We start from the raw sequence: 23,694 nt of genomic DNA on the forward strand, positions 1-23,694 counted from the left end.
TTTTGTTTAGTTTTATAACTTGTACATATATTCATAAACACCCAACAAAACAACTGTCAAATAATAAAACCATACATTTAACTAGAGTATGAATTTTGCTTTGGCAATGGTAGAATATCTCCTTTCCCAGCTTTCTTACCCAACTGTAGACTACTTTTTCTACACAGTTTGAGAAATCTTTGCTGCTATAAACAAATTTAAGTTCATTTATTTATCCCCACACAGTTGTATGTTATCATCTATTGCTCAAATGCTATTGTACATACTGTCCTGATAACTGTTTTACTCAGTATTCCTAAGTCATCTGACATTACTAATCCAAGAACAATGCGTGGGAAAGTAAGCGATTTCAAGTGTGTAAGCACTTGCTGACTGGTGAATTGTTATGTCACTCAAGTGTCAAACACCAATGACAGACCGAGCGAGGTGGCGCAGTGGTTAGCACACTGAACTCGCATTCGGGAGGACGACGGTTCAATCCCGTCTCCGGCCATCCTGATTTAGGTTTTCCGTGATTTCCCTAAATCGTTTCAGGCAAATGCCGGGATGGTTCCTTTGAAAGGGCACGGCTGATTTCCTTCCCAGTCCTTCCCTAACCCGAGCTTGTGCTCCGTCTCTAATGACCTCGTTGTCAACGGGACGTTAAACACTAACCACCACCACCACCACCACCACCACCACCAACGACAATTACCATTTTTGTTTTCTCTCCCTCATCTTCAATTTAGAGCATCACATTGACAGAGTCAAATATGCTTTCAAATACTTATTAAATGATGTAAATGAATGAAATACAAATGTTAATCAGTTATGGCAATCATCGTGATTGGTGATTCTCCATTAGACTCTGATAACTCTTGTCCCATGTACACTAATTGTATGACCCTGAATGAACTGTTGCATCAAAAATAGAGCTATAATGCTCTGAACTGATTGGGAAGTGGTGGTTATATTTAGTACCTGCATGCTTAGTTTTTTTCCACATGTGTAGTAGCAATTGTGCCAATGTTTATCACTATACAAATCCTATCTGTTAATGTTCAACGTTCATGCTTGTGGTTTAAGTGCATAAAGAAAGGACATTTTATTGTTTTTGTATTCTGCTTTATTTCAGACATATCCAGAGAATAAAATGAGAATGCTCTTAAAAATTACATTGTAAAATTGAAACACATAATTAACTTGAAGTTACTGAAGACAGCAGTCCAGATAAAATTTCTTTTACTTAAGTCCTTTTCATTGCTTCTCAGTTACCTCTTTTACTTAAATTCCCGAGGCAGATGAAAGTTTTTTTCGATGCCATATAAAACAGTGACTTCATTGTTGATTGCAGATAATTTGAATTTACAAAAGGTGGTATTGCTGTAATCACACAGTGACAATGGGAAATATTTAGTTTGTATAAGAAAACTGTGACGATTGTGATAATAATGTTCCAGCTTTAGTATTGTGCCCAAGCACTCAATTTAAGAGAAAATACATTGAGACCCACTATTAACAAACAGTTTAAATTGTTAGCATTTACGTTCCCCTTGTCTCACATAAGTGAAAACAGTAAAAGGCACTATAAAATAAAACTTTCTTCTTGTCCATGCCTTCCTAGTGTTATTCGTGAAGATTCTCATTAAATATTATGACTGGCTTTGCTTATGACTCCTTACATTATCTTAGAACAAAATGGTAGATCTTTCAGGTGCTCTTCTCTTCCTCTTTCTTCTTTGTAAGTCATTCTTCTTCTTGCAGGTACAAATATTATGTATTTATCTGGAAGCCAAAGAATATATTACATGAAACAACACCATAAATTATGAAGAAAAACTGTAACTAGAGAATGATAAATTTTAAGTCTAAGGTGTAATTTTGTAATGTGTCATTTATTTTCTCTTGCTGTTACGACAATGTCTTTATTTTATTCCTCTAATTTCTTCAAAAAGAACAATATACACTCCTGGAAATTGAAATAAGAACACCGTGAATTCATTGTCCCAGGAAGGGGAAACTTTATTGACACATTCCTGGGGTCAGATACATCACATTATCACACTGACATAACCACAGGCACATAGACACAGGCAACAGAGCATGCACAATGTCGGCACTAGTACAGTGTATATCCACCTTTCGCAGCAATGCAGACTGCTATTCTCCCATGGAGACGATCGTAGAGATGCTGGATGTAGTCCTGTGGAACGGCTTGCCATGCCATTTCCACCTGGCGCCTCAGTTGGACCAGCGTTCATGCTGGACGTGCAGACCGCGTGAGACGACGCTTCATCCAGTCCCAAACATGCTCAATGGGGGACAGATCCGGAGATCTTGCTGGCCAGGGTAGTTGACTTACACCTTCTAGAGCACGTTGGGTGGCACGGGATACATGCGGATGTGCATTATCCTGTTGGAACAGCAAGTTCCCTTGCCAGTCTAGGAATGGTAGAACGATGGGTTCGTTGACGGTTTGGATGTACCGTGCACTATTCAGTGTCCCCTCGACGATCACCAGAGGTGTACGGCCAGTGTAGGAGATCGCTCCCCACACCATGATGCCGGGTGTTGGCCCTGTGTGCCTCGGTCGTATGCAGTCCTGATTGTGGCGCTCACCTGCACGGCGCCAAACACGCATACAACCATCATTGGCACCAAGGCAGAAGCGACTCTCATCGCTGAAGACGACACATCTCCATTCGTCCCTCCAATCACGCCTGTCGCGACACCACTGGAGGCGGGCTGCACGATGTTGGGGCGTGAGCGGAAGACGGCCTAACGGTGTGCGGGACCGTAGCCCAGCTTCATGGAGACGGTTGCGAATGGTCCTCGCCGATACCCCAGGAGCAACAGTGTGCCTAATTTGCTGGGAAGTGGCGGTGCGGTCCCCTACAGCACTGCGTAGGATCCTTCGGTCTTGGCGTGCATCCATGCGTCGCTGCGGTCCGGTCCCAGGTCAACGGGCACGTGCACCTTCCGCCGACCACTGGCGACAACATCGATGTACTGTGGAAACCTCACGCCCCACGTGTTGAGCAATTCGGCGGTACGTCCACCCGGCCTCCCGCATGCCCACTATACGCCCTCGCTCAAAGTCCGTCAACTGCACATACGGTTCACGTCCACACTGTCATGGCATGCTACCAGTGTTAAAGACTGCGATGGAGCTCCGTATGCCACGGCAAACTGGCTGACACTGACGGCGGCGGTGCACAAATGCTGCGCAGCTAGCGCCATTCGACGGCCAACACCGCGGTTCCTGGTGTGTCCGCTGTGCCGTGCGTGTGATCATTGCTTGTACGGCCCTCTCGCAGTGTCCGGAGCAAGTATGGTGGGTCTGACACACCGGTGTCAATGTGTTCTTTTTTCCATTTCCAGGAGTGTATTTTAACGTTATTTTACAATTTGACATATTCTGAGGTTAATTGCTTTCAGAAAAATTTAATGAGACACTGTTGCAGATTTGTTTCCCTGTGGCATTCATTATTGTTTGCTGCTTCATTAATCATGAATAACTTATTCACAACTTCTTGTTCATAATATTTACATATTTTCTGCAGCCAACTATTGTTATGAACTGGAATTTGCTGGAGTTCCTGCCAAACATTGGAGGTTGCCGAGAGAACGTTAGCGCAGTGATAGCTGGCTACATCAGTGCTGTTTATCAACATATGCAGGTATCAACTTCTTCCCAGTAGTGTAATAACCACTAGGAGACACATTAACTGTGAAGTACCAAACAAATATTTTCTTAAAACAATTACTAACAAAGAGATAGAGGGGCTGGCCAGTACTTACCTCAGCTCAGTAAAGCCGATAGATACACAAAAAAACAACCGAAAATTTAAGTTCCTAGCTTTCGGAATAAATGTTCCTTCATCAGGGAGGAGAGAGGGGAAAGAAAGGGAAGAAGGGAAAGTGGATTTAGTTACTCACAACCCAGGTTATGAAGCAACAGGGAAAGGAAAACGGGAAGGTAGCAAGGATGGAGGCATGGTTGTCAGAGGGAAGCCAAAGATATTCTACTGCAGGTACTGTGCCAGCTTCAAACCAAAGAGGATGCATACAGAAGTAAAGAGGTGTATAGTATAAAGATGTAGGATGGAAAGATGCATGAATGGCTAAAGAGGAAAGGGAAAGAGGAGAAGACTGAAAAGTAAATGGGAGTGAGGTTGTTTAACGTAGGTTCAGTCCAGGGGGATGGTGGGATGAAAGGATGTGCTGGAGTGCAAGTTCCCATCTCTGCAGTTCAGAGGGACTGGTGTTGGGTGGGAGAAGCCAAATGGCACATACAGTGTAGCAGGTTCCTAGGTCCCTAGAATTATGCTGGAGGGCATGCTCCGCTACTGGGTATTGGACATCTCCTAGGCGGACAGTTCGTCTGTGTCCGTTCATGCGCTCAGCCAGTTTAGTTGTTGTCATACCAATGTAAAAGGCTGTGCAGTGCAGGCATGTCAGCTGATAAATGACATGTGTAGTCTCACACGTGGCCCTGCCTTGAATTGTGTATGTTTTCCTAGTAGCGGGGCTGGAGTAGGTGGTTGTGGGGGGATGCATGGGGCAGGTTTTGCAGCGGGGTCGGTTACAGGGGTAGGAACCGCTGGGTAGAGAAGGTAGTCTGGGAATATTGCAGGGTTTAACAAGGATGTTACGGAGGTTAGGGGGACGACGAAAGGCAACTCTGGGTGGTGTGGGGAGAATTTTGTCAAGGGATGATCTCATTTCAGGGGTTGACTTGAGAAAGTCATATCCCTGGCGGAGTAATTTATTGATGTATTCGAGGCCAGGATAATATTGGGTGACAAGGGGGATGCTTCTGTGTGGTCTGAGGGTAGGAATATTGTTGTTGGACGGGGAGGAATGTATTGCTCGGGAGATCTGTTTGTGGTGTGGGGAGAATTTTGTCAAGGGATGATCTCATTTCAGGGGTTGACTTGAGAAAGTCATATCCCTGGCGGAGTAATTTATTGATGTATTCGAGGCCAGGATGATAATGGGTGACAAGGGGGATGCTTCTGTGTGGTCTGAGGGTGGGAATATTGTTGTTGGACAGGGAGGAATGTATTGCTCGGGAGATCTGTTTGTGGACAAGGTCTGCAGGATAGTTGCGGGAGAGGAAAGCACTGGTCAGGTTATTGGTGTAATTGTTGAGGGATTCATCTCTGGAGCAGATACGTTTGCCACGAATACCTAGGCTGTAGGGAAGGGAGCGTTTGATGGTCTCTCTGCCCTTGAGCACTACCTCTCCCAACGCCCACCCGAAGATCTTCCAAAAACTTCGTTCCTTATCACACTTACCAACTTCATCCTCACCCATAATTACTTCCCTTTTGAAGGCCAGACCTACAAACAAATCAGGGGAACTGCCATGGGAACCAGGATGGCTCCATCCTATGCCAACCTCTGCATGGGCCGCATGGAGGAGGCTTTCCTGAAGACCCAACACCTGCTAGCCATTCATGCATCTTTCCATCCTACATCTTTATACTATACACCTCTTTACTTCTGTATGCATCCTCTTTGGTTTGAAGCTGGCACAGTACCTGCAGTAGAATATCTTTGGCTTCCCTCTGACAACCATGCCTCCATCCTTGCTATCTTCCCGTTTTCCTTTCCCTGTTGCTTCATAACCTGGGTTGTGAGTAACTAAATCCACTTTCCCTTCTTCCCTTTCTTTCCCCTCTCTCCTCCCTGATGAAGGAACATTTATTCCGAAAGCTAGGAACTTAAATTTTCGGTTGTTTTTTGTGTTTCTATCGGCTGTACTGAGCTGAGGTAAGTACTGGCCAGCCCCTCTATCTCTTTGTTAGTAATTGTTTCACATCTTTATATGAGATTTTCCATTAATTAGTTAAATATTTTCTTAATATCTATGTAACCAAAAGCAGTCAGGATACAGTATTTAAAGTATGATCTCCAACATAGACAGAATATTTCAAATACATGCTATTGTATAAAACAGAGAAGAAAATTTCAGGTAAGTTGAGCAGTCACTACCTGTGTTGTTTGGTAATTTTTGTTGCAGAACAAAAAAATTATTTTTGTCTATTTTAGCACCTCTTAGAAGGTGCACTGTTTTTGTATGCGCTCATATCTTTATTTGTCTCTAAAGAATATTAAGTTGAGGGAAAAAAGTAATAAATAAAAGACAGAATTGCACTGCAAAGAAAGAGAGAGCTGAGTGTGAATTAATAAACAATCAGTCAACAAATTCAAGGCTCTTTAATAATAATCAGCTTTCTGGTGTATCCATAATTTCCCTGTCAATATTGAAAATTTCAGTCGTGATTTAAAACTCCGTGATAAAAGAAACTTCATGTGATAATGATTACTACAGTCCAATTCGTGAACAGTGGCGGTTTGGGGATGTCGAGGCTTGGGCTATATCACATTGTTGCCCAGAATAGTACTGAATTCTCATTGGCTTTTGGCGAATGCATTATGTCAAGTACAGAGAATGAGCCTAAAGTTGACTGCCAACTTTTTTGACACCAACTATGACATATTGAGGAAGCAAAATCAAGAAACATTTTCGGCTCCCACAATTTTGCAAGGAGTTGATAATTTACCCAGAATGGCGGCAACCATTAAAAACTGTGGCAGTTTTAAATGGTTGTTCTTCCTCATGGAGACACAGGAATAGCTTGAGAACCACCTTTCAGACAGTTGGAACTAAGGTAGAATACAAAACCTCTGTCGACAAAAAGACCCGATCGGCTTCTGTGTCTGCCAAAGTAAGTCAATTGATGGCTGGTACAACAGTGACACTGTGTGCTGCTGTTTCAGTGTTTCAGCACACTACTGTCAAAAATTCTAGTTCTATGACTTTCAATGTGGCATCATCTGAGATCATACGAACAGGCATTGGTGTTGTCATTCAAGTTATGGCATTAGAATTTAGCTTAGACTCCAATAAAAAGGAGAGAAAGTGTAACAGTTTTGAATGTGGAAGAGGATATTACATAGAAGTAACTCAGGAGAATTAAAAACGCTTAGAAATTAAGAAGCACTTGTAAACAAAAATCCATTCTCAAACAACTTTTGGGTAACAAAAGTAACTGTTAATCTGCGTATCGAGCTGTTTCTTTTAAAAAATTTGAGATTCAGTATTTGCTTGAGTGAAAATAACAAGTGACACTTTAATATGTGACATCTGGCGATTACTTTTTTCCTCTCCAATATGTATACCATATCCACAAAACTACAGTTTCATTGTCCTTGTGTGATGTGTTGGGTGTTATTTACAGTGCCCTGAAGACTCATTTCACCCTTACACCACACATCAATTAAATACCATGAACTGTTAAAGTTATTCTGTACCAAATTTTGGGACCGAGCGAGGTGGCGCAGTGGTTATCACACTGGACTTGCATTCGGGAGGACGACGGTTGAATCCCGTCTCCGGCCATCCTGATTTAGGTTTTCCGTGATTTCCCTAAATCGTTTCTGGCAAATGCCGGGATGGTTCCTTTGAAAGGGCACGGCCGATTTCCTTTCCAATCCTTCCCTAACGCGAGCTTGCGCTCCGTCTCTAATAACCTCGTTGTCGACGGGACGTTAAACACTAACCACCACCACCACCACCAAATTTTGGAGTTATGCTCCATGCAAATGCACCAAAAATTTCTCCAATATAGGTGATTTCCTTCATCAAAAGTCTCTCAGAAATCTTGTTTAGAGCATTGAAGATGCCATTATACTAGAATCTGAATTTACTATCACCGTTGGATTAAGTATCAAATTTTGAAGAATTAAGGAAGTTGCTGTGCAACTGTAAACCTCCTTTCACTAATCACTCAGTAATACTTACTTACTTGCACACATTATATCCGTGCATCATACATTAAAAACACCACATAAATTACCACTGTTTAGTCCCAAAGGTCAATGAGCTTTGAAGAGTTCTTTAAAGCTGTTTATCTGATGCTAATTTGTGTGTGTGTAGGGGGGGGGGGGGGGGGGTGGTAGTGGTATCACAAAGTTAGAGTGACTCTAACGTTTTTGGTGTGTCTAAGAGAGGCATCACATGAATTTTAGTTTTTCCACATGTTACTTCGGTGATGTCACTTGAACGACAGTGACTGAAAGAGGAGTCACACGAATTATGGTGTTCCCACATGCTACTTCAGTGACACCAGTTGAGCGGCAGCCAACTAGTGTCACTTCTGTTGCAACAAGTGGAAACCCTGCTTAAGTTCTAAGGTGTTACCACCCTTGCCCATTCAGGTTGAGCATCAAGGCAGACCAGCAGATGCCGTTTTGTCATGCATTTTACGACAAGCATTTACAACCTTGCAGTTAGTAGCAGTTTAGCTGTTCATCACATTGAACAGAATGCAACAATGTTGCCTGTGTGCACAAGCATTTTCAATCCCTCTGTGAGTGCGATTATCTCACACTATGACTTTAGAACAAGGCACCAGCCATGTGGTAAGATTTATTGGAATGTTCCCTTTCTCACTTTGATCTTCTCTCTTGGTTCAGTACTATCTCTTTTTGGCTTGATCATGGTTCTGTGTACCTAGCTATGGTTTCAGTACATGTCATTTGTTATTACATACTGTCAGTAAAGACTGCCCTCAACTGAATATTGTGTTTTACTTAATTCAGATTTCAGAGTATATTAATTTTTTGTTACTCCTAGTTTCTTTCTTATTAGAGTTGTAATATTCTGTCACCTTTTGTAGTATACAACAAATCACAGATCCCCTGTAAATAGGCAGTAGGCATGTGAGATAAGATAGCTACACACTACCCTTCCCCAGATGGTAGAGAGACAGGTTGTAAAAGATAAAAAGAAAGGGCAGCTGAGTGTATCTAAGATGGCGAGTGGTGGGGTGATGCGCAGTAGCAGGAGACAGTGTACTACATGACACTCCAGCCAATAGCATCATTCAACCATTTGTCTATTACACACACTTCTGAGTGTACATTGAACATGTAATAGCAATTTCTTCTCCAGTGTATGTGTGTTGAATGGCAGACAAAACAGAAAAGTGCCAAGTGTTACAGAAGCAAGTGAGAACTATAGTGTTCCAAGTGTACAACTTCTTTAAAAGAGTGGCTGAAACAGAGGGCTTGCCACAATGTGGTGCTTGCCCAATGTTGCCAACAGCCAGGCAAGTACAGCTAAGGCATGCGGTGTGGGATTGCAAAATTGTGAAATGTACCTCTAGCAAAGGGAACACGTCTATCAAAGCAAGTAGGCCTGCATCTTTCAAACTGCCAGGGAAGCGTTGCAACTGCAAGAAGGAAGTAGCTGATCTGGGTCATTTCTCGAAGTATGTTTTATGTCAGACTGTATTTGATATTAAAGGATGTGGGCTTTCGATATCGTAAGATGAATGAAGAGAGAAAATTGCTCATGGAGAGAAGTGATATTGTGGCTGCAAAGACTGTATTTTTAAGAAGAATGCAGGAGGTTTGAAACGGTGGGACACCTTGCAGTTGATGAAACATATGTGAACCAGAATCTCACAAGGTCAGTTTGCTTGGATAATGAGTGATGGATTTGGTGGTCTTACAGTTCAAATAGGTAAAGGTAGTTGACTTATGTTGTACATGCCGGGTCAGCAGACAAAGGGTTTATTGCTGAGTAAACTAATATTTAAGGCTTCAGAGTCAAAGAGCTCTGAGAATTGCCATAGTAGGACAACGTATAGTACATTTAAAAAGTGGTCTCCACCCAAATTCAGTTATTGTGGTGGACACCAGTGTCCACTCTGTGCTATTCAAAAAATTCCATACAGCACATAGCAGGAAATCTGATTTTATCGCTTGTTTATCAAGCAATAACATCCCTCACAATCCACCACAAACCAGCGCGGTATTGATGCTGCTTGTCAACACAAATAAGCCAGCTTACTGTACCCATGAGATAGACAAGATTACTAAACATCATAAAGAAGAACAACAAGATAAAAATTATTTGACAAACTGGGCAAGAACAAGACTGTTTACATGAGTAGTTCATAAGGTTCACTTGAATAAATAAAGCACAAGTTTATAATCAACAGTTAGAATTATTTAGAAATACATTACATTAAGTCACTGTTGAGTAACACACTGTACATTTTTTTTTTTTTATATTTTCACTCAGAAATATTTCATTGTTATTACACACAGATCAATGGGGCCTTTCTTGCATAGTTCCACATATATTTTTTATGTTACTTCCTGTCTTGGCTGGTCAGGTAGAAAGAAAATATGTTGTGTAACATGAGCTTACTTTCCATGTTAGAGCTCATTTTATTACTTCTCTTCAAATCACATTAATCATGGAATGGAAACTCACAGCAACAGAACGTACCCGCATGAACACTTCGTTCCAGGAAATGTTCAAAATGTCCTCCGTTAGCGAGGATACATGCATCCCCCCTCCATTGCATGGAATCCCTGATGCGCTGATGCAGCCCTGGAGAATGGCATATTGTATCACAGCTGTCCACAATACGAGCACGAAGAGTCTCTACATTTGGTACCGGGGCTGCGTAGGCAAGAGCTTTCAAATGCCCCCATAAATGGAGGTCAAGAGGGTTGAGGTCAGGAGAGCGTGGAGGCCATGGAGTTGGTCTGCCTCTACCAATCCACCGAATCTGTTGTTGAGAAGCATACGAACACTTAGACTGAAATGTGCAGGAGCTCCATCATGCATGAACCACATGTTGTGTCGTACTTGTAAAGGCACATGTTCTAGCAGCACAGGTAGAGAATCCCGTATGAAATCATGATAACGTGCTCTATTGAGTGTAGGTGGAAGAACATGGGGCCCCATCAATACATCACCAACAATGCCTACCCAAACGATCGCAGAAAATCTGTGTTGATGACGTGATTGCACACTTGCGTGCGGATTCTCGTCAGCCCACACATGTTGATTGTGAAAATTTACAATTTGATCACGTTGGAATGAAGCCTCATCTGTAAAGAGAACATTTGCACTGAAATGAGGATTGACACATAGTTGGATGAACCATTCGCAGAAGTATACCCGTGGAGGCCAATCAGCTGCTGATAGTGCCTGTGCACGCTGTACATGGTACGGAAACAACTGGTTCTCCCGTAGCACTCTCCATACAGTGACGTGGTCAACGTTACCTTGTACAGCAGCAACTTCTCTGACGCTGACATTAGGTTTATCGTCAACTGCACGAAGAATTGCCTCGTCCATTGCAGGTGTCCTCGTTGTTCTAGGTCTTCCCCAGTCGCGAGTCATAGGCTGGAATGTTCCGTGCTTCCTAAGGCGCTGATCAATTGCTTCGAACGTCTTCCTGTTGGGACACCTTCGTTTTGGAAATCTGTCTCGATACAAACGTACCGCACCACGGCTATTGCCCCGTGCTAATCCATACATCAAATGGGCATCTGCCAGCTCCACATTTGTAAACATTGCACTGACTGCAAAACCACGTTCGTAATGAACACTAACCTGTTGATGCTACGTACTGATGTGCTTGCTGCTAGTTCTGTGGAGCAATGAGTCGCATGTCAACACAAGCACCGAAACATTACCTTCCTTCAATTTGGCCAACTGGCGGTGAATCGAGGAAGTACTGTACATACTGACGAAACCAAAATGAGCTCTAACATGGAAGTTAACCATTTCCGGACACATGTCCACATAACATCTTTTCTTTGTGTGTGAGGTGTGTTTCCTGAAAGTTTGGCCGTACCTTTCTGTAACACACTGTATACATTAATCTATGCTGCAGCTATATGTTCATGACAATATAAATGAAAAATTGAATGGTGCCTTGTAAAACATTTCCAGCTGATCTCTACCGCAAGTTGAAGAGTGTGGATTTCCACTTCGGAAGAATTGCATATAAGGATGAAAAATGCATTACTTCTGTGGTCATATAGACTGTATCAAAATCAGTGGATCAAAAGCAGATTGGAATCCATAAAAATAGCGGGAAAAATTGCTCAGAACGTATGACTGAAATATGAAATTAAAGTATGAGTAGAATATTCCTTACTAGGTGCACACTGTATGTATTGGAATGGGGAAAACACTCACAAGTAACAATATCGCTAGGCGCATGAGTGCTTAGCACCCCATTCAGCTGACGCCCGACAGTGTAGTGCTGGATGCCTGACAGTGTAGTGCTGACAGCACTGAAAGGGCAAACTGGCAATGTTGTAAGCATTCTCCATCTCTCTATGTAGAATGCTTTGCTCAGCTGCCACCTTACCTGCACCCCATTCTGAGACCCAAGGATGAGAGGGAAAGGAAATTAACTGTGCAGTTAAGAATCAGGACAAGAAAACAATTTAGGAAAGGGAAAAAAGTTAAAGACAGTAAGAAGTGTAATTCAAGAGAGACTGTGTTAATGGAGATCTTTTTGTTGTATATTGCTTGATGTATATAAAAAAAATAAGGTTCTGGCACTGTGACCTTTGTGGGGGGGAGGGGGGGGGGGGGTAAAAAGAGTTTAGATGTTTTGAAAGATTACTTTAATTATGTATCTCCCCCCCCCCTACCAGAAATACTGGTATGATGGCATACTAATGTGTGTGTGTGTGTGTGTCTAACACATACACTGCAATTAAAAATGAGGACAGAAAAAAGGGATATGTATGTGTAATAATAACTCCTTTTTCTGTCTCCATTTTGAATTTGAATATTCACTTGTCTTCCCACTATACCCCCGCCGGCGAAACATTGCACTTGACAGTTCGCTTTTTGTCTAGTTAGGTTGGCTATACTGTAATAGCGATGTTGCAACAGCAACCGCTATACACACAGCAGACGGTACAGTTTTCCGTCCCGTCTCGAAAATGCAAGGGATTGAGCAATTACAATGTATATAAAAACTCGTTTTTAGTTGTACTACAATGACAGGAAGTAAACAACCGTATAATAAAGCATGTAAAAGCATAACAATGTGCACCCTTTTGATAACGGAGCCAAGAAATGCAAAAAACAAGCATCTGAGGACTGGTACTTTAAAATCAATAATGTACGTAGTTTACAAAGTAAATAATAACCGAGATTGCAGTAAATAACCAATATTAGTAATTTTTCACTCACCAATTTACAGCGATAATGGCGCAATTCCATCCAGCTCGCAATCGTCACCGTTGTCCGATTCAGCGCTAAAACCGTCGACATCGACAAGACAAATCATTAATTGTTCAGGGCTGTTGATAATGCCTTCTATTGTCTGTGCTGCTCGTATAAGCTTCTCGACGTGCTCTACTTTTTTTCTGCAAGAGGCTGCATCCACAGTCACAAGAGCTTCACGCAACAGCTTTTCCACCTCTGTTATTGTAAAGGACTTGTTGTTGTTCCTTACATACATTTTTACATCACTCCATACTAACTCAATTGGGTTGAAATGGCAGTGATATGGTGGCAGCCTTATTACAGTATGACCCTGCTCCTTGGCAATTTTGTCTACTACGTATGTAGGTGTCGTAGGCTTATTTTCTTTAACAAGAGAATATAACAGAACCTTTGTCATACTCATATTCGCTGCAATATTTCGAGCCTGTAACACTGCACCATAACTTCTTTCTGATCATTTGTGGTTGGGGCTTTGTTCTGTATCACCGAACGATAAGGAGCATTGTCCATTACAATTGTTGTAGGGACAGGAAATTGTTTTAAAAGGTTCCTGAACCACTCAACAAATAGTGTGTGATCCATATCTTCATGGTAATCACCAGTCTTTTTTGATCTAAAAACTAAAACTGTGTCAGGGACAAAACTACTGGAGGAGCCTGCATGGACCACAATTAATCTTGCTCCTCTTCCCGTTGGCTGATGGCCGCTACTGCTGGGTGTGTTATCCGTCCAACATTTACTGACAGCTTCCTCGGCATTAACCCACGTTTCGTCTAGCCAAATTGTGGAATGAATGTGTCCGCCCACAATTTTGTGCAAGAAAATGCTACGAGCAGTAACAATATGTGCTCTTTCTAACAGTACTTTGCGTCCGTCTAGCGTTTTGTAATGGAAACCCATATTTTGTAGCACAATTTTTAGTGATGTTTTACCACCCATGAAGAGTTCTTTTAAAGAGATTAATAACTTAGCTACAGTCGGATACTCTTTTCTGTTGTAGTAAGCATAAACATGCCTACGAACTGCATCAGTCTGGAAAGAATCTAAATTTGTGATAGGACTAGGCTGCTTTTTCTTCTTTCCCGGGGTTGATAAAAATGTATTATTTGATCCAGACAGCTCGGAATCACTACGGCTCACTTCAGTATCTTCCAAGTTTTGTAGTAATACTCCCTTACTTACTACCGTTCTTGCACTAATACCAAGAGTTTTTGACGTACTTTCCACCACTTTGTAGGCAGGAATTGATGGCTGTCCATGAATGCTTACGTAGTTTTTCTCCTGCTCGTAAAACTCAAGAGTTCTGCGTAGCAACTCCAGTGCCTGGCTGTTTAGAGGCACCCCTCGACGCAAAGGATTGTCACTAGGTGAACGAAGTCTTTTTCGGTGGCATTTTCCAAGTACTTAAACTCACAATGTAACAAAAGTCACAACGATATAGCACACAGTACAATGAAAACACATGGTAAACAACATACAACTCATGTTGTATACACATTCACTAAACAAAGCCGGCAACGCGGGAACTTTGACGTCACAGCACGTGAGTAACAGCAGTCCTCACTGCGCTGTGATTGGCTGGCGCCCCAAGCTGAATGCCTAGGGCCTATCGTTCTTCACTTGTTACTCTGTTACGCTGCCAACTTCATACGCAAACGTCAAGTGCAATGTTTCAGCGGCCCGGGTATAATTATTGTATGGTCAAACTTTTGTTTGAGTGAAAAAATTGTCAGAGTGTCTTTACGAAAGATCGCTTAAACATGCATGTGAATCATTAACTGTATTTATTCCTGCCAGGAATCGGATGGCCCACAAACACCAATCAGGCGGCGACGGGTCACAAGTAGCCAAACACCATCACAGCTTGCGCCATTGGGGTTGGCTGCTCATGCTACAGCAGCAGATTTTGCTCGCAACCTCATCAAAGAAGAAATGGCTCTCAGGCTGTACCAGTAAGATCCATCTCCAGTATTACTACTTTTGCTGTGCAATGCTGTTAGCTAGTTGTTGCACATGCTCCTCTTTATTGACATTTATGTTTATGCAATTCAAAGCCACCACATTTTCTCTTTAATTGCATTAATGTGTAGTCTTTGTTACAAGATACTGAAATGAATTGTCTACATACGAATGAAATAATTGGTTGAAACTGATCTAGGGGAAGATCAGTTTGGGTCTGAACTCAGGAGAAATGTGGGGCAATACTGACCTTATCACTTACCTTAAAAGAGGGATTGAGGAATAAGAAATCTGCATTTATATAATTTGTTAATTAAAAAAAGGCTTTTGACAAAGTTGAATGGCATAAACTTGAAATTCTAAGGCTATCTGGGATAAAATAAAGAAGTGAAAGCAAGACTACCATTTGTGGAGTCTCGAACATGAAGGAGGAGGAATACTTCAGGAAATCAGTTATGTTTTCAACTTGTACACACAGGGAAACAGTATTGTAGCGTATCCCTCATATTGCTCAACCTGCACATGAACAAGCTTTAAAAAAATTAAGGGGAAATAAATTTAAAAAATTAAAATAAACTCTAAGGATTGCTGATTGCTTTGTAATGCTGTCAACAATGACAAAGGACTTGGAAGATCAGTTAAAATGAAAGGATGGGGGCTTTTAAAGAGGTTATAAAATGAACATCAGTATCAGTAATGGAGTCTGGATGAATTAAGTCAGATGTTGCTGAGAGAATTAGCACAGGATGTGACACCCTAAGAGTAGTAGAAAATTTTGCCTATTTTGGTTGCGAAATAAATGATTAAAATATAAAATGTAGACAACCAATTGTGAGGAAAGATTTCTGAAAAAGAGAAATATGTTAGTATGCACATTAATTTTAAGTGTCAGTGTGCCTCTTTCGGAAGTAACTGCTTGGTGTGCAACCATATCGGAAAGTGAAATGTGGACATTGAATAATGCAACAAGGAAAGAATAGAAACTTCTGAAGTGTGCTGCTACAAAAGAGGGTGGACTTCTTAAATACTGAAGAGGTAATGCATTGACTAAGAGATATAAAATTTATGGCACAACTTGACTGAAAGCAGTGACAGGCTGACAAGACACATTCTGAGATAGTAAGAAATGGCTTTACACATGGCACTGTGCAGCTCGCATGAAACTCAGGAACTTTATTTTTTTATGCAAGTCTTGTTATGCCACTTGAGAAATCTGTCGTACATGTCTTACCGACTGTTCATATAACATAATGATACTTTCGGTATCAAACAGTGGAAGGTCCTGGTTGGAATACCAAACATATTATGAAAATGATAGATTGCTACACATTGTAAAGATGACACGTTAAGTTGCAGACAGGCACAATAAAAGACTGTTACACATTGAGCTTTCGACCAAAGTCTTGTCCATATAAGAAAACACAACCACATTCACACAGGCAGGCACATGTCACATGCACGTGACCACCATCTCCAGCCACTGCATCCAGAATGCAGCTGTCATGTTGAGCAAAAGCAGCCATATGGAGTGAGGCAAGGAAGGGGGAGGGATATTGAAACAAGGCTGCTAGGTGCAGTGTCAAGAGGTTATGGAGAAGGGAGAGGAGAGGGAAACGGAGCAGAACACGAGAGAAGCAGATAAGGTGAAAAGACCAGTGGGTATGTCAGCAGAGAGTGCTGCACAACAAGGGTGAGGGGACAGAGGGCGGACACTGTTGGATGGAGTATGTGGAGCAGTAGGTTACCCTAGGTTGAGTCCAGGATGATTTCGGTAGTGGAGAATGTGTTGGAAGGATTACTCCCATCTGCGCAGTTCAGTTCAGTAAAGCTGGTAGTGGAGGGAGGGATCCAGATTGTGAAGCAACCAACAATTGAAATCAAGCATGCTTTGTTCTGCTGCATGTTGTGCCACAGGGTGGTGCGACTTTGTTCTTGGCCACAGTTTGGCAGTGGTCATTTCAATATAAAAAGCTGTGCAATAATTAGAGCAAAACTGATGTACCGTACTTGCCCGATCATAAGACAAGGTTTTTTCCCCAAATCTGTCATTCGAAAAATACATTCGCAGGCAATCAATCCTATGACATGGACTCGCACAGCTGCTAAAACAGTCTATTGCTCTCATTAAAATGTGTCAGTTTTGTGAAACACAGGAGTAAATGTAATTAAATTCTAACATCTTACAAACTACTGTTGTTTTTAAACAGGTTTGCAATAAATGTTCTCATACATGTATGGATACCATATACAAACAGTAACAGGGAAAAAGTTGCAATAGTTAATGTAGTGTAATAAAGTTTTGGGAACGCATTTGTCTAGGTAACATACTTAAAATGATTAACATTGAAAGATTACAGGCTAATGTGGAAAAGGATTGAGGCTGGGGTGGCATGGGAATGGTCTAGTGTGTTGAAGAGGCTAGGTGGGTGATAGAACATCACTTTAGGAGGATTGGGAAAGAAAAGTGTGAGGTGATCCACATGAGTTCCAAAAGAAATCCGTTGGAATTCGATTACTCGATAAATAGTACAATTCTCAAGGCTGTCAATTCAACTAATAAGTACCTGGGTGTTAAAATCATGAACCACTTCAGTTGGAAAGACCACATAGATAATATTGTGGGGAAGGCGAGCCAAAGGTTGCGTTTCATTGGCAGGACACTTAGAAGATGCAACAAGTCCACTAAAGAGACATCTTACACTACACTTGTTCGTCCTCTGTTAGAATATTGCTGCGCGATGTTGGATCCTTACCAGGTGAGATTGATGGAGGACATCGAAAGGGTGCAAAAAATGGCAGCTCGGTTTGTTATATCGCGTAATAGGGGAGAGAGAGTGGCAGATATGATACGCGAATTGGGATGGAAGTCATTACAGCAAAGACGTTTTTCGTCGCGGCGAGATCTTTTTACGAAATTTCAGTCACCAACTTTCTCTTCCGAATGCGAAAATATTTTGTTGAGCCCAACCTACATAGATTGGAATGATCATCAAAATAAAATACGAGAAATCAGAGCTCGAACAGAAAGGTTTAGGTGTTAGTTTTTCCCGCGCACTGTTAGGGAGTGGAATGGTAGAGAGATAGTATGATTGTTGTTCGATGAACCCTCTGCCAAGCACTTAAATGTGAATTGCAGAGCAGTCATGTAGATGTAGATATTGAGTAGCTGCCTCTCATATGGGGGCATGATGATAGAAAATCAAAACCCTGAAAAGGATAGCATTCATCTGCTCCAGTATGGGCTGGTATTACATAACGAAGGGGGTGCTCCTTTGTAGCTGGTTGTAGGGGAGTGGTGGGAGGATTTGGAGTGTGTGGGGATGTGGCACAAGAAATATATTTGCTGGTGGGATAGTGTCTGTCTGTGAAGGCTCCGCACGAGAGAGTGGTTTTCTCCCACACCCACCCCCACTCCTACCCCTTACTTGTGTGAATGTGTGTGTGTGTGTGTGTGTGTGTGTGTGTGTGTGTGTGTGTGTGTGTGTGTGTGTGTGATTTCTTTGCGGAAGAAAGCTTTGGCCTAAAGCTCAATGTGCACAATCTTTCCATTGTGCCTGTTTGCAACTCATCATGTCATCTTTATGCAGAATAGAAATCTGTCCTTTTAATAATACTGTTAATATTTAAACCACTGAAGAAGGGCTGAGCCAGTACAGGGCAGCCGTATTAAAATCTTAAAAACAAATCCTGTGGAACCACTGTCAACTTTTATTAATCAAGAATAAAATTCCTGAATAGTTAATTTGTCAGTAGACAGAAGTGTGGTGTAAAATTTATAGATAGAGACGACAAATTAAATACAACTAGCAGTTTCGAATGGATTAAAGTTAGAATAACTATACCGAGATGAAATTACTAGTATAGGATAGACTAGCTTGGAGAGTTACATCAAACCTGTCTTGGGACTCAGGATTACAACAAAACCAACAACAACAACAACAACAACAACAACAACATTGATAGTAATGAAAGTTAGTGTGTATTTGGCTGTTCAACTACATGATTGTATGAGATGCACACTTATATGGAAAACAATAGCTTGGAAAACTAGCAACTGTTCTGAAATACAGTGATGGGAAAAAAATCACAGCATCAAAAAATAATTAATGTAGAGTAATAAAATTTAAGGAATACATTTATCTAGGTAACATATTTAAGTGATTAACATTGCAAGATCACAAGTTTATGTAAGTGTGGTATAGCCATTGCAAAGGTGAAATGCTGTTACATTAACAACAGGTGTAACCCCCAGAATGTTGAATGGAAGCATGCAAACATACGTGCATTGTGTTGTACAAGTGCCATATGTCAGTTTGTGGGATAGAGTTCCATGCCCATTGCACTTAGTCAGCCAATACAATACAGGGACAGTTAATGCTTTATGTGGACGAAGCTGGAGATGCCTTTCGCGGACGTCCCATACATGCTCGACTGCACATGCCAATACTCTGTAGAGCATGTTGGGTTACAATAGCACTATGTGGCCAAATATTATCATGTTCTTGAATGCTGTTCATGAGTGGCAACACAGTAGGTAGAATCATCAGGCTGATGTACACATTTGGAGTCAGGGTGCTTGGGTGTGTGTGTGTGTGTGTGTGTGTGTGTGTGTGTGTGTGTGTGTGTGTGTGTGTGTGTGTGTGTGTGTTCCTTCTGTCATACAAAATCACACTCCAGATCAACTGGCCTCCTCCTAACCAACACACGGCCATCACTGGCACTGAGGCAGAACCAGGTGTCATCAGAAAGTACAGCTAACCACCACCCTGCCCTCCAATGAGCTCTTGCTTGACACCACTGAAGTCACAAATAGCTCACTAAATTTTGAGAAAACACAGTGTATACAATTCTGTACAAATGGCATAACACCATTGATAAATATAGACTATGAACAGAAGTCTGTTGCTAAGACAGAATCAAATATTCAAAATTTCTGGGCGTGTGGATTGATAAGAAATTGAATTGGAACATACATATGGGTGATCTGCTGAAATGATTAGGTTATTGCAAATTTTGGTGAGAAACATATCTGTAAGTTAACGTACTACACCTGTTTTCGTTTACTGCTTTCATATGACATCATATGATTCATCATTAAGAGAAAAAGTATTCATTGCACAAAAGTGTGTAATCAGAATAATAGCTGGAGCCCACCAAAGATCACCTTTCCGACATTTATTTAAGGACTCAGTATATTCACAGTACCTTCACATTACATATATTCACTTACGAAATTTGTAATTAATAACCCACCCCAACGCAAAAATAACAGTAGTGCTTAGCTACGACACTAGAAGAAAGGATCATCATCACTAATCTGGGTTAAATGTGACTTTGGCACAGAAAGGTGTGAATTATGCTGCCTCAAGAATCTTTGGTCATTTGCCAAATAGCATTAAAAGTCTGACAGACAGTCATCCAACCATTAAAAACAAATTAAAATAATTTCTGAATGGCGACTCCTTCTACTCAATAGATGAATTTTTAGATATGAAGTAGTAACTGTAAAATAAAATAAATAAATTATTGTGTGTAAAGAAAACTTACATTAAAGTGACATATTCTACATTATTACGAAATGTCATATTCATGATCTATGAAACAAGTATTAATGTATGTATGCATATACTGAACAGGGTAACAGATGTAGCAAAAATCAATCTTCAGTAAGTAGAAGATAGTCCAATGAAAACCACATACACTGATGCCCACGTATAAAACTGTAGCAAATGTTAACAGCAGTTAATTACATTTGCTTTATGATTTAGTCCACAATACCATTGTAACATAATCACATGATCAAGGAACATGTTATTCCATTAAGTGAGCGCAACACCTTCACATGTGCAGCGAAGGTCAGATATTGGAATGTTGTTCATTGGCGATTGCTAGTTACTAATTAATTCTGTCATTGATGGAGTTGCTTGTGCATCAGTAATACCCAAAACCCTCATCAGTGGTGTCATGAAAATCCCCTTACTGTTATGGAAAAACATTTTGACATTGGTCCTCGGTAAATGTGTGGGTTGGTGTAATCACCAATGAGGTAATTACATTTGTAGTCTGAACAGTGAATTACCATACTAGTCGTCTTCATTGGTCAACAGTATCATCATACTGCATCCTATTTAATGATTTAGGTGTAGTAATTGATGAAAAATAGAGGGCTACTTTCACAAAAAAAAAACATAACCAAAAAAATTACACATTAGAAAGATAGCGGCTTTTTGTATTTGCGTCAACAATGGAATGTATGAAAATGTAATTTAAACTGTAAATTATGTGTGTTATTTTACATCAAGAAGTTGCTTCTATAATTTATTACGTGGTCCGAATCATTTTTATGACATGTCTTGTATGCACAGCATTCAAACACCTGTAACTCTGTGTGTACTGATAACTGGAAATATGTTTGTATCAATGTTGTAATATAGAATTGTCCTTTTGCTGCATCCTAAAATATTAATTTTTTTCTCCCAAAAAGTACATAATTTTCTAGGAAAATAGAACTTTGTGTGTATTCTGACTCAGGAACTGCCATTTACTTACAAGTTTCAATATTGTGATTTCCATGTTATATTTAGAAGTAAGTAAAAGACTGATCATTAGTAACTGCTTGACTGGGAATAGTAACTGCTTGATATAGCAGTCTCACCAAGAAGAGACAAAATTAATGCTTTTTACTGTTTTAATGTTGATATTTGCACATCGTGGAGGTGCTTCTGTACTTTGTGGGTGAGAACTTGCTTTGTAGGAGAATGCCATGTACTCACAGCAATGAGTAGTAACAACTCAATTGGTTCTGGCATTGGTGGAAGACAAGTGACATTGAATGTGTGGTCTTTGATCTATTCCCTATTGTTCAGAGTAACTTGAATGTATTTGTCCTTATACTCCTATTAACATTTTTGCTGTGTTATTGTTCCCAGTTTCAAATCATCCCACAGTAGTGCAGTGTAGATGTTGCAGTATGCAGTTACTGATAGAAATAAATATGTTTTGCAGGATGACAGAGTCTATACAGGAGAAAGCTCGCAAACATAGACCCACTGCTGATGATGAAGTATCACCATTATTAATAAACTCAACAGTCAATAAGAATCCGGCATTAGAATTTGTTAAGGCAGTGTGCAAGGTATTTGTATTTCATTGTTAACTATTTTTTAATTATTAATTTAATAATGCACTGACCAAGCACAGTTTAATTGAACACTTCTATCTCAAAAAATTATTATTTTCTTGTGTAATATTTGGAAACAACTAAAATATTGTAATTTTTCTGTTATTCTTTATACACTAGAACTTTCACAATCTGAGTACATTCCAATAACATCATTTCAGTAAAAAACAATTTCACCTCCGTATTCCAATACAGTGGAATATGCAGATATATGCACTTCTGATATAATTGATTTTTTCCTGGAATATCTTCCAGATTTAGACAGCTTCTAAAGTAGCACAAAACTCAGTGTTTATGTACTGTTTTTCTTGTTTGTAGGCCTCCTTTTTCCACAGTTGCAGTTTTACAAATAATGTAGATTATATACCATGTTTTGTTACTGTAATAAAAATCCTTATTTTCCTTCAACATCCGTCACTGTTGCTATAATAGTTGTTTCTTTGTGATGACTAGTTGCATCTGTGTAATGGTTAATGGTGAGGAATAATGCACAACATGTTGCATCTGTGTAATGAGTATAATGCATTTTTGGTTACTTACATGTACATTGGTGCAGCAAAAACACATGAACAGACCAGAGCTGCTTATGGGCGGCCCAAGTTAGCTGCATCAGATATCCACTGGTGTTCATACCTGTTAATAGGCAGAATTGTGGCCACGTGTGGGCAGCGCGAACTAAGCTGCCGTACAATATGGACACTTATTTCAAGAGTCTATAACTTCAATCCGCAGGCCACGTGGGTCGAGCTATACACGAGCTCCCCACTGACTGGTACGGAAGTTTGTTTGGTGCTACCCATTTGTTTCCGCTTTCACTTTGTCGCATCTGCAAAATACACGGCACCCTGTGGTCCCGAGGAAAAAGTTCATTTCTTTCTGGACACGTGTCCACTCTTCTCACCCAATCGGATGACACGCTCCTCGTCGAGGAGTGTACATCCTCTGGGATCAGTGTTCAAGTGGAACTGTTAAGCAAAGACAATTATCGCAATCGCTGGCTAATGGACATTGCAGTCTGATTTCATTTTTGTCACTTGTCCATTTACTCATTTGGCAGAATAAATACATTTTTAGCAAGTGTAGTTATCAGCTGTCGTTACCACACCATCACCATAGCTTACATCCTGAACAAAGTGCATGGGTGAGATAGTAAAGTCAACTCACTGGATGACGGCCATGTAAGCGGCGATACCCACATGTTCCCGTTTCACTGGTGACCCCGACGTGACCACTAGGCTAAATACGTGGTGATGAACTTTCATCAGTGTGACATGAAACCGCAAGTGATGTAACATGTACACCCTCATGCACGAAGAATGAATTTTTGAACAAATCATTGTGAACTACGTGCTAAAGTAAGATAATGACTTTGGAAAAGCTGCAAAAAAGAATAGACAGTAGACAAAAGACAATGATGAGCCGCTAACACGCAACCAGTGACTGGAGAGCGAGCTACAGGCACTCTCCACACGCACAGTCTCTGCCCACCCAGTACCAGCTGGCC

General features: G+C 40.8%; 1 protein-coding gene across 1 annotated transcript in view; it reads left to right on the forward strand.

Annotated features, from left to right (window-relative positions):
• Positions 1–23,694, forward strand: part of LOC126267081 (DNA polymerase epsilon catalytic subunit 1) — a 266,885-nt gene that overhangs the window by 212,026 nt on the left and 31,165 nt on the right. Inside the window, exons 31-33 of the mRNA XM_049971944.1 lie at positions 3,543–3,659; positions 14,849–15,003; positions 22,016–22,145. Of these exons, the coding sequence (XP_049827901.1) occupies positions 3,543–3,659; positions 14,849–15,003; positions 22,016–22,145 (402 nt within the window). The remainder of the gene's footprint in view (positions 1–3,542; positions 3,660–14,848; positions 15,004–22,015; positions 22,146–23,694) is intronic.

The sequence above is a fragment of the Schistocerca gregaria genome, chromosome 4 (assembly GCF_023897955.1).
Source record: "Schistocerca gregaria isolate iqSchGreg1 chromosome 4, iqSchGreg1.2, whole genome shotgun sequence".
NCBI lineage: Eukaryota > Metazoa > Arthropoda > Insecta > Orthoptera > Acrididae > Schistocerca > Schistocerca gregaria.